Source organism: Saccoglossus kowalevskii, chromosome 4 (genome assembly GCF_978046115.1).
Source record: "Saccoglossus kowalevskii chromosome 4, keSacKowa6.1, whole genome shotgun sequence".
NCBI lineage: Eukaryota > Metazoa > Hemichordata > Enteropneusta > Harrimaniidae > Saccoglossus > Saccoglossus kowalevskii.
The window spans coordinates 38862705-38879001 of record NC_140644.1 but is presented as its reverse complement, the minus strand read 5'-3'; the positions used below and the strand labels follow the sequence as shown (position 1 = coordinate 38879001).

At 40.3% G+C, this 16297-nt stretch overlaps 2 protein-coding genes across 4 annotated transcripts in view; both read right to left on the bottom strand.

Moving 5' to 3' along the window:
* The window catches only part of LOC102807839 (pirin-like), a 65121-nt gene that overhangs the window by 28318 nt on the left and 20506 nt on the right, over window positions 1–16297 (bottom strand). The gene's annotated exons all lie outside the window — the stretch shown is intronic.
* On the bottom strand, window positions 1561–6982 carry LOC146747400 (uncharacterized). Its single transcript, XM_085498096.1, has 2 exons — window positions 5995–6982; window positions 1561–3787 (listed from the first exon to the last, which is right to left on the bottom strand). The coding sequence occupies exons 1-2, from the start codon at window positions 6953–6955 to the stop codon at window positions 2727–2729; spliced, it is 2022 nt and encodes a 673-aa protein (XP_085354222.1). The 5' UTR covers window positions 6956–6982; the 3' UTR covers window positions 1561–2726.

Genomic DNA, 16297 nt, shown 5'->3' with positions numbered 1-16297 from the left:
TCTTATTTTGGAACTCCTGCCAAGATGATATTTCCAGAATAGCGCCAGTTATTAAAGAAACATAAAACTTTAATTCTCAACAAGGATGAAAGGACCAGTTACTGAGACAAAGCCCTACTCCCCGCAAAACCCACCGGATACAAAACCCATTTACCGCGAAAGCCACTCACCGCAAAGCTACTAGTTGTTTTACAAACTAAAATAATTTATTGTTTTTTTAATCCTTTTAGCGTGATCGCGAAAACTAACCTGACCTCCAAAGACTGGACGCATCTGCAGGCATTTGACTGTTATTAATTATTCATGATGCATTGATTATTCATGAGTGGGTATGTGAATGTAAACATGAACTTTTAAAGGTTAATTCGAATCGATCGCAGAGATGGATACTTTAACATTCTAAGTGCTAAGGCGAAGCTTTCATCTATGTTTACTGAAAACATTTAAATGTCCAGTTTGACTGGCGCAGTCGGGGCGATTAATTTGTTTTTGTAGTTTAAATAAAATTAAATAAATTGCGAAATGGAGGTGTTAGCGCAAAATCCCTTGTAACTGCAAAATCACCCCGACTGGTTTACTCTGCATGGCCCTCTATCGACACTGCAGGAACCCGTCGATTTTTCAACGGGTAATTATGTTAATGAGTGTTCTAATTGACAATCATCTGAGCCAATCACAGCGTCTCTTCAACTGACCTCTGGCCGAGAAGACGTCGGCTGATTGTAGCAGTCGATATTTTTTTTAATTCTACGACTAGTACGAGTTACTTTTTTTACATATTGTGATGAATTAGAAACAACGACTACGACAAACTCAAATTTCAACGCGCCGCCATGTTGGATCTGCAGTGTGACCTTTACCACGTTGACCTCAGTATGCACGTATTTCCGCGCCCACCTCATTATAATATGTGCATCATGAATATTTAATAGCAATGAATTTCCTGCAGAATAAACCAGTCGGGGTGATTTCGTGCTAACACCTCCATTTCGCGATTTTTTTAATTTTATTTAAACAACAAAAACAAATTAATTGCCCCGACTAGATTTCTTAAAGAGGTGGCAAATGTCATCTATGAACCCTTATTTGTTATCTTCCGAAAATCCGTTGGCGAAGGTACTGTTCCAAGTGCATGGAAAGAGGCTAATGTTAATTTTCAAGAAGGGTAATAGGTCGGATCTTGGAAACTACCGACCTGTGAGTTTAACGTCTGTGATTTGTAAACTGTTAGAAAAGCTTGTGAGATCAGCTGTTATGAGTCATATGGAAGTAAATAACTTACTATCTGACTGTCAGTTTGGATTTCGAGAGAAACGTAGTACTATTCTCCAGCTTCTAACAGTTTTGATGTGATTTATTTCGATTTTCAAAAAGCTTTCGATACCGTTCCCCGTAAAAGACTAATACACAAGTTGAAAGCATATGGATTTGGAGGATCACTACTTAGATGGATTGAGGACTTTTTGTCAAATAGACATCAACGGGTGGTTATAAATGGTAAATTTTCTGGTTGGTTACCTGTGGTGAGTGGCATACCGCAAGGTAGTGTTCTGGGACCAGTTCTTTTTGTACTTTTTATTAATGATCTGCCAGATGCGGTTAAGTCAGTGTGTTAATGCTTCAATAAATGACACAAGACACAAGGTTTTGGCAAAAGTGGAAGGGGGAGCGAATTGCAGACGCAGGCGTCGCAGCGAACAGCTCCATGATGCGACTCGCCTGTGAATTGCATCATGACGCCGAGCGCGTGGTACCTGGTTGCAACCTTCCACCAGCAGAGACTGTACAGGCGGGCGTCATGGCTGGCGTCCCCCTGGCGGGAGCCTGCAGATAGACTCACAACCCCAGGGGGATGGACAGCGTGGGTACCCGTGTAAAGTCTGCTTGGTCTGTGGTGGAAACCCCCTTTCCTGTTTATTGCTAAGGTTGTTCATGAGCAGATAAACATGAGTTACACTTGAGTGAGATCGGTAATGGTATAGAAATTGGTATATAGAGACCTTTGCATGAATGGGTGGGTGGGAGGTCTGCTGAGACGATGTGTATCGTACGGTGCGGCAAAATGAACTGATGCTTGAAGAGGATGCGAGCACGGATAAGCGAATGAACAGTCTGGTATTAATTAATGTAAATCCGCCTGAAGGACGAAATGTGAGCAAATATTGCATGAAGTACAATGTGGCATGGGAGGTGTCAAAATGTGAAAGGGGGATGTCAGCTTGGTCAATGCATGTCATAATTGAGCATTAACACAGATTATAAATTATATTCATAATCATACTATTAATGCTTCAATAAATGACACAAGACACAAGGTTTTGGCAAAAGTGGAAGGGGGAGCGAATTGCAGACGCAGGCGTCGCAGCGAACAGCTCCATGATGCGACTCGCCTGTGAATTGCATCATGACGCCGAGCGCGTGGTACCTGGTTGCAACCTTCCACCAGCAGAGACTGTACAGGCGGGCGTCATGGCTGGCGTCCCCCTGGCGGGAGCCTGCAGATAGACTCACAACCCCAGGGGGATGGACAGCGTGGGTACCCGTGTAAAGTCTGCTTGGTCTGTGGTGGAAACCCCCAAATTTAAAGGCAGGATGATGTGTTACAAAGTCTATCGCGATAGGATAAAACAAAGCATGGTTAGACCGATGAAACATTAAACTAAATACACTGCAAATACATGTAACGAAAACGAAATGAAATCTCAAGACAAATGTCGAAATTACAGTTAAGGAAGAGCAAGTGACAAGTGACCCGGAACTGAGCGGATGATGCTGGGGGGTGTGCGAATGTACGTCTGGTAGGCGTCGCTGCGCCACCTGCCCAGTGCCTTGATCAACCAGTCCGGGAGATTTGCGTCGGCAGCTGTCGTGGCTGCACCACTGCGGAAACTGTGAGTAGTGTAACGGTTAACATCTGGTACAGATGCGCGAGTGAGAAGGTCTCGAATGTGGTTGCTAACAGCTTGCCGCGTGAGGAAATTACTGTTGGCGAACTGGAATGCGGGTAGGTGAGCGACGGAACTATGTAGTGCTTTGTACGCCTGGTATGCCTGCACGGCGCAGACCGATGACTGTGAGGGTGCGATGATGATGTTACATCCCCGGCGGAATGGGTCTGTCTTAGACGCCTTGAGCGCAATGACGAGGTCTGTGTTGCACGTGATGTCTGCCGTCAGTAAAGTGCGTTGTGGATCGAAGGTCATTGACGTGGGTGCGACAAATTCGCTGACTCTCAAGAAGCCGAAGAACGCCAGTGTAAAGGCAGACCACAACATAGCTTTGTCATGGTCGCAAATAGTGGGATGGTTTGCGACGGTGTTCTTAAGCATTCGCATTAGTGCAATGGTGATTGGGAGTTTTACACGATTTGGCACGCCGTGATGTCTTTTAATGCCTTGCATAGTGAAGTGAAGCAGGAGGTTGTCGCGTATTGATGAGGTGAAGCCAGCTTCGATGTGTGCACGGATGATAGCTGCGAGGTAAACTTTTAGCGTGCCATAGGTAAGTGACGATGTTGCGAGATGTGTCATAAACAGAATCGTTGAGCGTTGCGTTAGTGGATAAGGATTCATTCCATACATGCGACAGAAGAGAAGATAGCGAGTTTGTCCCGCATGATATGTCCGTCGTGTACCTGGTGCAATGCTCAGGTTGATGTAGTGGCAGGCTTGTTGTGTGAGGTTGACGGGACTACGTCGCACATCGGAGCCGTTAAGAGGGTGCACAGGTCCGGAGTTTTGGTTGGGACCCTGTCTGCCTGAGGTGCCAGTCGTTGAAACCGCAATATCTGTTGGCGAGAGAGAGAGTCAGCGATATCGTTATTAAACCCTGAGATATGTGAGATCATGACGTGAAAGTTATTAGATGCTGCAGTGAAGAACAGCAGTCGGACAAGTTGCATGATCCGTGGACATGATGAGGAGCCTTTTTTCCATATTTGGACAACTGATATGTTATCGCAGTGAAACCGTATTCGAAGACCATACCACAAGTGGCCCCAAATTAAGGAAGATAGTAGAATTGGTAGAAGTTCCTTCCAGGCAATAGAGTATAAAGGGTCATTTGTAATGAATGTAGGCCAGGTGTTTGCGAACCAATGACCCTTGTAGAATGCCCCGTAGCCAAGTGTTGCTGAGGCGTCTGTAAACAGTTCGAATTCTGGGGACGGTATCCAGTTTGGGTTGAGGAGGGATGCTGTGCCGTTCCAAGATGGCAAGAAGTCACACCACCATTGAACGTCGTGCCAGAATTCGTCAGTGAGTGTTATGACTTGAGAAAGACTGGTGGCTGTCATGCTGATATCAATCATGCGCCTCAGGAAGATGCGGCCGGCTGGTATGCACTTACATGCGAAACTGAGGCATCCAATGAGGGAGAGCAATTCACGTTTCGAGCATGTATGGCGAGTCAACCAGCTTGGCAGCTTGACAAGTAGATCCGCAAGCTTGTCCTTAGGTAGTCTAATAACCATGTTGACAGTGTCAAGCTCCACCCCTAGAAAGATGATGACAGAGCAGGGACCCTCAACCTTTTCTGTAGCAATGGGTACCCCCAAGTGGTGACAACTTTGCAGCATAACATCCATATTGTGCTGGCAGGCGTTAGTGTTTGCCGGTCCAACTGTCAGGAAATCGTCTAGGTAGTGTAGAAAATCCGTATTCCTTGCGCGATGACTAACGATCCAGTGAATGGCATCAGCAATGCGGTTGAAGAGGTATGGTGCTGAGCGAAGCCCAAATGGCAGCACACGGTCGAAGAAATAGCATCCTTCCCAAAAAAACCCGAGCAGGTGCCAGTCTTCCTTCCGAACTGGGCATAAGCGAAATGCGTGTTTAACATCGATTTTTGCGAGTAAGGAGCCATGGCCATGCTTGTGAATGAAGGCTACAGCATCATCGATGCGTGAGTAGACCAATGAATGATCTTCTTTTGAGATATTGTCATTGACGCTGTCAAGTGTAGGTTGGGAGAGATCCATGATAATGCGAAAACCCCCACTTTTCTTAGGCCGTAGGCCAAGAGAATTACAAAGTTTTTGAGGGGAGGACGCTTAAATGGTCCGATAGTGTGACCAAGTTTGAGTTCTTTTTGGATTGATTCTGTGATGATAGAGGGGTTGATGCGAGCGGACTTGGCGTTGCGTGTAGATCTTGGGTAGTGCTTGCCGCGAAATCCAAGGTTAGCCCCATGAGAAATGTCAAATAAAATGGCTGCTACGAATGATTTGTCCGGGTGATCGTGCAGTTCTTGCGCAAAGGAATCGAGCTTAAGAGGTGTGCTTGGGTGCATATTTTCGACCACGTGAGCTGGCATGATCATTGGCGTGAAAGGGTCGTGGTGTGTAGCCACGAAAAAGCTGGTTTTTCGTCTCGGTATCGCGGTGGCTAATGGCAGTGTGGCCTGCAGAGTGGCAAGACGAACAAATGTGGAGACGATTATACCGGCATGGAGTTTCGCAGCGATCTTGATTGAAATTACGGCACACTGTATTGTTATAATTGTCAGCAGATTCGTTCACCCATGTATAAGGATTCCTGCTTCGTTGGCATTCCTGTTTGGTATGACCTTTCTGATGACAGTCAGGACATGTTGGAATGAGCAGATGGAGTTTTTGTTGACAGAATTTGTAGTCAAGTTGGTTGTTAGGCAAACTCCAGTTCCGTAGGCCAGGGTAACGTGAGTAATCTAGACGGAATTCTTTGTCATAGGTGACCCATGCTTCTGGCTTGAACTCAAGAGCTCGGCTGGCGATGTGACGCTGGTAATTGAATAAATGTACAGCCTCATGGGGAAAATAATGTGCCCTATAGGCAGCAAATGTTGACCAACATTCCAGCCAGTTTGCTAAATCGCGAATTTCATTCTTTTTTGCATGTTTTGAGAGAACAGCGACTGAGGGATCATCAGAGTCCAAAGCCACTCGGGTGTTTGAGATCTGGGTGGCATTTGGTTTTCTTGAGTCAGGGTGTAAATCGGACAAATCAACAAACTTACCCCGGTTTGCTAGTTGATTGAGTATTTGCTGGTCGACGTATGGTAAAAACAAGTCTGCAGGTGGGATGATAGGAGGAACTGCAATGCTGGCATTGTTCATCATCGGCATCGCCTGTGTCGCAGTGTTGATACCGGAAGCGGAAGTGAGAATGCCCTCACCGGCGAAACGTTGTATGGGAGCGGCCATGTTGGTTGCGTTGAAATGACCCCCGGTAGCAAAACTTTGTTGACTAGGATTAGCGTGAGCTAGCGATGCTTGGCTTGTAGTAGCTGGAAGTTGTTGAAACATCGAATTGTCTTGATGAGCGGTATTATTGTGTACGATCGCATTATGTTGACTAGCTATTGGCAAGGTAATCGGAAGGCTGTTATTTGTGAGAGAGTCAGTTGGCGTCGAACTTGATGGCGTTGTTTGGCTTGGGTCGCGTGATGACACGAGGCTTGCCGACAGTTGTGGAGCAGCCGGCGGTTGCGAAATATTATTCGGCTGCGTTTGACAGTTTCCTTGCTGTTGTAGGCTACGAACGAGATCTGCGAGTTCGCTTCTGCTAACTGTGATGACATCGCTGGGGAAGTTCGTGGACTGTAGTACAGTGGGATCTCCATTGTGTGCTGACGATTCTTGCGGAGGTGAGTCAGTTACGTCTATAGTCGCAACATTTTGGAAGCGAGCTGGAGTACGACGATTTCGTTGAGACTTGCGACCGCCACGGCTGGTGTTAGATCTTCCGCGTCCTCGAGGCATGTTGGAACTGGATGTTGTGAAGAAAAACTGGTATTTGTGACAAAATGAATGGCTGAAATGCTTTAGCAAGGAATTCTGCTGAGACGATGTGTATCGTACGGTGCGGCAAAATGAACTGATGCTTGAAGAGGATGCGAGCACGGATAAGCGAATGAACAGTCTGGTGTTAATTAATGTAAATCCGCCTGAAGGACGAAATGTGAGCAAATATTGCATGAAGTACAATGTGGCATGGGAGGTGTCAAAATGTGAAAGGGGGATGTCAGCTTGGTCAATGCATGTCATAATTGAGCATTAACACAGATTATAAATTATATTCATAATCATACTATAAACTCTTTGCGGATGACACTAAGTTGTACAAGTGTATTTTTAGTCATCTGGACCAAATAGAACTTCAGAATGATATTTTCAGTCTTTGTGAGTGGTCAAGAAAATGGTTATTAGAATTTCATGTTAAAAAGTGTAAGGTGATGCAGTTTGCCAAGAAGGACTTTGATGATTATAGTTATAGTATGCGTAGCAAAGAAGGTGTTGTGTTCCCTATTGATATGGTTAATGAAGAAAAGGATCTTGGTATTGTATTCCAGGACAATCTTAAATTTAGTAAACATATTGCTAAAGTTGTGAATAGTGCTAATAGGATGTGTGGTCTTATCAAGCGTTGCTTTAGGCATTTGGACCAATCATCATTTACTAAATTGTACAAGGCATTGGTGAGGCCCCACCTTGATTATGGTGATAGCGTATGGTACCCCATTACAAAGCAAGATAAGAGATCTGTGGAAAATGTCCAAAGAAGATTCACTCGCTGTGTAACTGGGTTGAGTGATTTATCGTATGAGGGAAGGTTATCTGCATTGAATCTACCTACGCTGGATTATAGAAGACATAGAGGGGATATGATACAAGTCTTTAAGATCTTGCATGGACATTGTGATGTTGACCCAGCTGTGTTTTTTGAGTTATCTTCATCTGTAACCAGAGGTCACAGGTGGAAACTTATCAAAACACGTTGCTACAAATCCGTTCGTCATAACTTCTTTTCTACACGTATTGTCAATGATTGGAATGCACTACCTGAGTACATTGTAGACAGTAACAGTATTGATTCGTTCAAACATAAACTCGATAAATTATGGATATCACGCAGATTTGATACATCATCAATTTAGTAATATTCAGCTGACCAAATTAAACAAACTGGTGGGGACAACAAGCCATAATGGGCTTATTTTATTCCCCGAAGATTCCAGTAAACATTCCAGTAAACATTTACACAAAGAAACAACGTTTTGTTAATAAATACGTCAAGAACAAGATGGCGGCGTATATTTTCGGTTGACGTTGGAAAATGTTGATTTGAACGACCCTAGTGGGAACTCTTATGTAATTTCGCTTCCAGTTAGGGTATTTAGTATAGTTGGACGTATTGACCTGCTTAATTTTTAACTGCAAAGCTGAATGCCTCTTAAATCGCCCGATGTATTCCTTCACAATAGTATCGAATCCTCGGTCTATGCGACTTCTCAGGACTGTGGGGCCGAATGATCAGCGGAAGGAGGCCAACCTACAGGACTGTACTCAGGGCTTGAGCCGGAGTTGATATGACCGCGTCGTCTTCAGTGTGCACTGTTTCCGTCGTGAAGGAATTATGCAAATTACGCAATAAGTCAATGTTATTGTTTGCGTCCAGACTTTTATCTAAAAAACAAAGTGTACAGTATCCCGTTATATAAGTAATTTTTCTTATTTAAAAAAAAGGTATTCTAGGTGTGTTTCAGTTTTAATTTTGATAAAATTATAAGTTAGATTTCATAATTAATGTAAGTTTTCTGTCTTGTCTACCTTTTTGGCACGCTCGTGACAGTTTTGGACACCCCGGATGATGTCATCAGTGTATCAAATCAGTACGGCCTAAACAATACAAATTGTGTATATCCAACTGTTTTATCCTAACAAAACGCTTACGACGTACATTTTGTATTATTTTTTATATGTGGTTTTTTTACACTATTAAAGTGCCTGTGAAATGGCTGCTATTATCTCGACTAAAATCATTCATTGGTACATCAATATTATTCATTTTTATGGTTCTAAGCATAAAATATTGTTCAAAGTGTAAAAATGCGTTTCAAACTCAGACTACAGTAACTTTATTTTTGTGTATTTTAAAACGAGGCTTCTCATTAGCTTCTCATTTACGTACAGAAATACCCCTTGTGACGTAAGAAGGGAACTTGCTGGGCCGCTTACATTGCCGATACGTGTATATAAGGCACATTTCTTGTACGTTTTTGACTAAATTGTCATTTATGTACTTGTTCGTCGAGGAAGAATGAACCAAAATGAGCATGTAATATCAAGTTTGTCACATAGGGTTGAGTTATTTATTTATGTATTTATTTATTATGTTTTTTCTGGTCACCGTGATCGTCACCGCTACCGTCGCACGTTTGTACACTGTCGCTGGACCCCAGCACTTGACAATATTCAGGTTGGTAAGAAGTTAGAAAGAACTACAAAGAGGTTGGTCTGGACTGCACATTTACTTATATGGTAGTCAGTCGAAGTGTCGACTTCTATTTCCACAGAACTCTCCACGCCTATATCGATCATCGCTGAGTTTGTCAAAATCAAATTTGACGCCTAAATTGTCTCATTATTTAGCAGGTTACGAGTCTGACATGTCACTACACTGTTTTATTTCATCGATCGTCTGAGTAAAATAAAAACACTCAAAAGTAAAATAAATAGAGAACATATTTTGACATTCTAAACATTTAATTATAGTGATCAATTAAATAATCTAAAGAGAAAAAAAGACAAATCACAGTTACTAAATAAACATTGACTTTTCTGTTGAAATGCTAGGACACGACGAGGACAAGTGGATGAATGGTGGCGTTTGATGGGATAGCCGATAGGCTGGTTGGCGGTCCGCTCCGATAAAAAAACAAGCAACATGTTTTGGCTGTTTCCATGGTAGGACATGAATGTGAAGCTAACTTCAGTTTATAACTAAATGGGCCTCGTATACGAAATTCGCAAAACAATTATTCAGTCTTTAGAAGTCACTTAGTTTATTACTAGGACATATCCTGCTGTTACATTTATTATTTCCGACCGTTTTTTCTAGAATGAAGGCAGCATTTACAGTTCATTCGAAGTTCAAAGTTGCGTTGGGATTACGTTGATACAGTGTAACAATGTCGACGCTCGTGATCTCTTACCAGTGTGCAACGTAGTCACAATAAAAGGCATGATCATTTGAACACTGCTATTACAAAACTGGTAGGAGGTAATAAATTTGGGGCGAAAGTATTCAAAAATCAGTTTTTGACAGTGGTGAATATGAACAAAAGAAAATCACAGAGGAATTAAAAGCCGTTGGTGAAGTGAAAAGTTACCCCAACTTTGAGGTAAATTTTCTCAGTAATGAAAATATACATAAAAAAAACAGTAAATGTTTGCCCACACTCAAGCTGAGTAGAATGAGCTATGTCTGAGGTGTTTTATCCTAAATTTTTATTAGGAGATACATTTGGCGCGAAGCTATTCAAAAATCAGTTTTTTGGTTGTTGCTATAGCAACGGTGGGCCAAATTTTTTTTTCAGATTGTTCCTAATAACTAGGGTGAAGGTGTGACATACCTGCCACGTTTCAGCAAAATCGGCCAAGCCAAAAATCACAGAAGAATTAATACATGAAAACTGTGGAAATCACACACACAGACACACACACACAAAAGGGCAATTTTAAGGGCAATCCTAGCGGAGTGAATCGCCAATATGTTATTTAGAGTACTAACAAATTCCCACTTCCGATTTCGATATCGAAACCGCCTTGGCTTAATTATTTGCTGGGGACCGCTTAGGTATGTGCTCTGCAACTTGCAGCACATGAACCTAAACATGTTAAGTAATCAAATTCACGAGAAGTTGACAATCCCTAATACTGCTACATCGCCAGTTGTGAACTTTATCAGGTTTCCCGCATGAAGTTACACATCATTCTAGCAAGGAAAAAAATTGATTACTTTTGTGCAGGTTATATAATAAAATATGAAATGATCCATATTTCATTTTTGTTAGTATATCTTTATTTATTAAAATATGTACACATATTGGGGTGGGTATTGCCAAGCAAGTTTATAAAATTATAAACAAATATTTTCGTAAATAGCACTGACCGCGAAATATGCCGTTGAGAAGTATTACTGATGAATACTTTATATTGCAATTTCTTTCAATTTGAAATAGTTGTATTGCAATGCATTAGTAATAATAATAATAATAATAATAATTATTATTATTATTGCATCTTTAGAAATACAGTATTTCTATCAGTACAGTAGCAATAAAAGTATACAGGTAATAAATAAGTATAAATAATGTAAATATATACATTCCTTTATTTCATTGTTGAGACTGAGTTATACAGTTTGTTACGTACTACAATTTATCTATATTGGAAAACGGTTATGGGGATTATTAATTTCAATAAACAATATTCAACTATCCTTTGCAAAGCAATAGGATCATAATGGCAATGTTTATTGGTCTTTGAAACTAGAGGCATTATCAGAGCATGGGTCTTATTTTGGAACTCCTGCCAAGATGATATTTCCAGAATAGCGCCAGTTATTAAAGAAACATAAAACTTTAATTCTCAACAAGGATGAAAGGACCAGTTACTGAGACAAAGCCCTACTCCCCGCAAAACCCACCGGATACAAAACCCATTTACCGCGAAAGCCACTCACCGCAAAGCTACTAGTTGTTTTACAAACTAAAATAATTTATTGTTTTTTTAATCCTTTTAGCGTGATCGCGAAAACTAACCTGACCTCCAAAGACTGGACGCATCTGCAGGCATTTGACTGTTATTAATTATTCATGATGCATTGATTATTCATGAGTGGGTATGTGAATGTAAACATGAACTTTTAAAGGTTAATTCGAATCGATCGCAGAGATGGATACTTTAACATTCTAAGTGCTAAGGCGAAGCTTTCATCTATGTTTACTGAAAACATTTAAATGTCCAGTTTGACTGGCGCAGTCGGGGCGATTAATTTGTTTTTGTAGTTTAAATAAAATTAAATAAATTGCGAAATGGAGGTGTTAGCGCAAAATCCCTTGTAACTGCAAAATCACCCCGACTGGTTTACTCTGCATGGCCCTCTATCGACACTGCAGGAACCCGTCGATTTTTCAACGGGTAATTATGTTAATGAGTGTTCTAATTGACAATCATCTGAGCCAATCACAGCGTCTCTTCAACTGACCTCTGGCCGAGAAGACGTCGGCTGATTGTAGCAGTCGATATTTTTTTTAATTCTACGACTAGTACGAGTTACTTTTTTTACATATTGTGATGAATTAGAAACAACGACTACGACAAACTCAAATTTCAACGCGCCGCCATGTTGGATCTGCAGTGTGACCTTTACCATGTTGACCTCATTATGCACATATTTCCGCGCCCACCTCATTATAATATGTGCATCATGAATATTTAATAGCAATGAATTTCCTGCAGAATAAACCAGTCGGGGTGATTTCGTGCTAACACCTCCATTTCGCGATTTTTTTAATTTTATTTAAACTACAAAAACAAATTAATTGCCCCGACTGCGCCAGTCTAATGTCCAGTGTATATAAGTAGTCTTTCGAAATCGCCGGGACCTCAGAAGTGAAAGGTCACATATATTAACATACATAAGATATGATGTATACAGCTGCACCTGATTCGTTGTCAATACAAGTCAACAACGTTCAATTAACATAATCACTGTAGTGATTCCGCTTCAGTTTTCATTCCAACGCAGGGCGTCGCCTGCAGATGCATCCAGTCGGGATTTCTTTCGCAGTTATGCTAGTTTTCCTGATCATGTTATAAAGGATAAATTGACAATTATATTTTTTTTGTGAAACAAACAAGCAGCCTCTCGGGTTAGATAGCTCCGCTGCTATCAATGCACAATTCAATTAAAGAACAGAAGATATCATTAGAAAATGAACAATATGTATAGTATCAAAACAATCAGACTTGCGGTTTTCAACAAGAAGTGGAAAATATCACTTTTTACCAAAAATTACAAAAATATTCATCAAAATTAGAGAATTGAAGATATCATCATGAAATGAACAAATCTGAGAGAGGTCCACATGTAGTACCTATATATGTAATATCAAAGCAATTGGACTTGCGGTTTTCAACAAGAAGTCGAAAATATAACTTTTTACCAAAAATGACAAAAATATTCACAAGAATTAGAGAATTAAAGATATCATTACAAAATGAACAAATCTGAGAGAGGTCCACATGTAGTACCTATATATGTAATATCAAAGCAATTGGATTTGTGGTTTTCAACAAGAAGTCGAAAATATCACTTTTTACCAAAAATTACAAAAATATTCACCAAAATTAGAGAATTAAAGATATCATTACAAAATGAACAAATTTGAGAGAGGTCCACATGTAGTACCTATATATGTAATATCAAAGTAATTGGACTTGCGGTTTTTAACAAGAAGATGAAAATATCATTTTTTACCAAAAATATTTACCAAAATTAGAGAATTGAGGATATCATCATGAAATGAACAAATCTAAGAGAGGTCTACCCAAGGTACATATACACCAAGTATCAAAGCATTCAGGCTTGTAGTTTTCAAGAAGAAGTCGAAAAAGTAAAACATTGACACGGACGACGAAGACGGATGACGACGGACAATCACTTATATGATAAGCTCCGCTCGACAAATTCGACAGCGGAGCTAAAAAGAAGTCCCGACTTTGCCAGTCTATAACATGAGATGTATATGTTATTATCTGGATCGTCTTTAACTACATTACAAACGGAATCATGTAACGTTAAATGTTTTTTGTGCAATGCAAATCATCAAATGGCGCTTATTCATGAGACATTTGCAACGTTATATATAGCTATACCTTCCCGCTGCACTGAGTGTCGGAACACTCAATACAAGAACCATTTTGGAACATAGGAATTTCGGAACATAGGGATTTCAGAACATAGGGTCACCATCGTCAGCGCAGGCGAATTACACTAAATGCAGACTAACGTTATAGAAAATTTTAAGTTTGGTCACAACGTAGATCTGGGAAATGCACAACAGTAAAATGTCACAGTCAATTTATGCACTTTCTACTTGATGCTGAAAGTCACACGAATTAAAGTTTGGTAGATGTCTGAGACGGTAAACAAGTACGACTGGATGTCCACAACAGAAAAAAACGTGATATGAATGGCGGGACTTTTCCACAACAAAGAACAGTCTTTACTTTAGTTGAAATCTCAAGGGGACAACATAATTGGTCGAGTCGATCTACTGGAAACAGTTAATACTGGCATACAGAACTCAAAATGTCATTGATTGTACTCACAGCAACCTGGATACTTGGTTCAACCACGGTTTCATTCAACACAATGGCAACAGCAGACTGCAACCACTGCAGTCGATCCGCATAACCATAACTTTCGGAAAAGACTTCTGCCAGTCACTAAATTCCACGAAAACACGATTTCGTTTGTCCCAAGAGTTCCACAACAGCCAAAACAACTTTAGTTCAGCCTTTGGAAGGGATTCAGTCGATTTAACAGGAGAATCGACCTGAGAATCGAACAGACGGAAACAATTCGACTGACCGACAAATGGGACGCACAGACTTATTCATAAACAAAGTTATTCCAACACCATACTATGAATGGTGCTCTCACTATAGACCTCCACAGTAGAGTTTTGGGGGGCTTATTTGCATAATTTTTGGCAGATCGACTTATCATGAACAAATTACCATCTACACTCATCAAGGCATCCACACACCAAAAATCGAGTCAAACGGTTCGGCGGTTTTTGAAAAGAAGTCGTGCACAGACAGACAGATAGACGGACGACAGACGCAGGACAGAAACCCATCCCATAGGCTCAGCGGACCTATGGTCTGTTGAGCCAAAAATTAAACCGGATTTTAAAAATTAAAATGGAATTTGAAAATGAAAATGGATTATAAAAATGAAAACGAATTTCATAAATAAAAATGGATTTAAACAAATGGAAACGAAAGTGGGTTTTAAAAATCGATTCCAGAATCGAAAATGGTGTTTACAAAAGGGTTATAAAATAAAAAAGAGTTTTCAAAATGTAAATTAATTGTTAAAATGGTTTTATAAAATGCCATGTTGTGAGCCACCTCGGTTGCCGTAGTCCATACCAACTAAGATCTGGCTCCGGAATGACAAAAATGCTTGATTTTGATGAATGTTCATGCAGACAAATGGCCGCCATTCTGCTATCCTGAACTTCATCAGGAAACATATGTCACCCAAGATATTTGATGTATGAATGGACCAGATCCAAGATACAGGTGAAAGAGCACAAATGCACACACAGTGGGTACATCTTAATGAGAAAAAAGTATGAGTATGTCCCTAGGTTTCTTGACGTGCCATCACAGATTTAAAATTATACACAACAATGATAATAAGAAAATGTTTCAAAATTAATGTTTCACCTTGAGTCATCGCACATTTATATTTCAATGTTGTCTCACTGGTCCTCACTATAAAGTACTGTTAAAACATTTATTTTCAATGATATTTATGATATTATGAGCAATTTCACAGGATTTTAAAAAAAATGAGTTCTATTCATATGAAAATTGGTGCTTACAAGTCTTAGTAGGGGATTTGGATTATAACACGATCTAAATCCAACGTTAAGCCTATAAACGTTCCATTGTTTTTAGTGCCAAACCTCTTTGTTAAGTACAACAACAAATATTTCATTGGTGTTTGTGAGCTCTTGTGTGATTGGTCAATGCATCGACAGCTCTTCCACTTCCGTGTTTTACTCCCTATCAATTTGGGCCCTGTTTAACCATAGACAGTATAGTAGTATAGTAACACCATGGAGGTAATAAGAATGGTAACAAACGCCGTATGCCCAACGCAAGCAGGGCTGGAATATTATGATGAGCAAGTAAACAATGACGTCATATTTACTTCCATGCGATGTCACTAATTAATTGAATAAAATTAAAAGTTAGTTTCAGACGGCAGTAATGTTTTCGTACATGTTTATACCCCATTTTCGACAAAATATTTGAATATTTTTGTTTTCATGGTGCATGAATCTTATTATGTTATTGTTTACCGACTATGCTCGTTTTTTATTTTTCTCTGCCACGCATTTTTTTTTTAAACAGACTTTGAATCCGTATGTTCTCTCGTCTGTCACCATCTTGACAATAGCTCACACTCTTTCAACCGGAATTCATGTCTAAGGTTGTACCCCGTTTTCGACAAAATACTCGAATATTTTGGTTTTCATGATGCATGAATCTTCTTATTATGTTATTTTCCACCGACTGTGCTCGTTTTTTGTTGTTCTCTGTCTTGCACTTATTTTGAAATTAACTTTCAATCCGTTCGTTTTCATGTCTGTCGTCATTTTGATTACTTATTCACACTCTTTCAAACGGAATGCATGAGTAAGTTTGTACCCCATATTCGACAAAATACAC

Coding starts and splice junctions, on each gene's coding strand:
- LOC146747400 (XM_085498096.1), bottom strand. CDS start 6,955: ATGCAATATTTGCTCACATTTCGTCCTTCAGGCGGATTTACATTAATT. Junction 3,788..5,994: donor CAATCAACTAGCAAACCGGG/GTAAGTTTGTTG, acceptor TCTCGCCAACAG/ATATTGCGGTTTCAACGACT.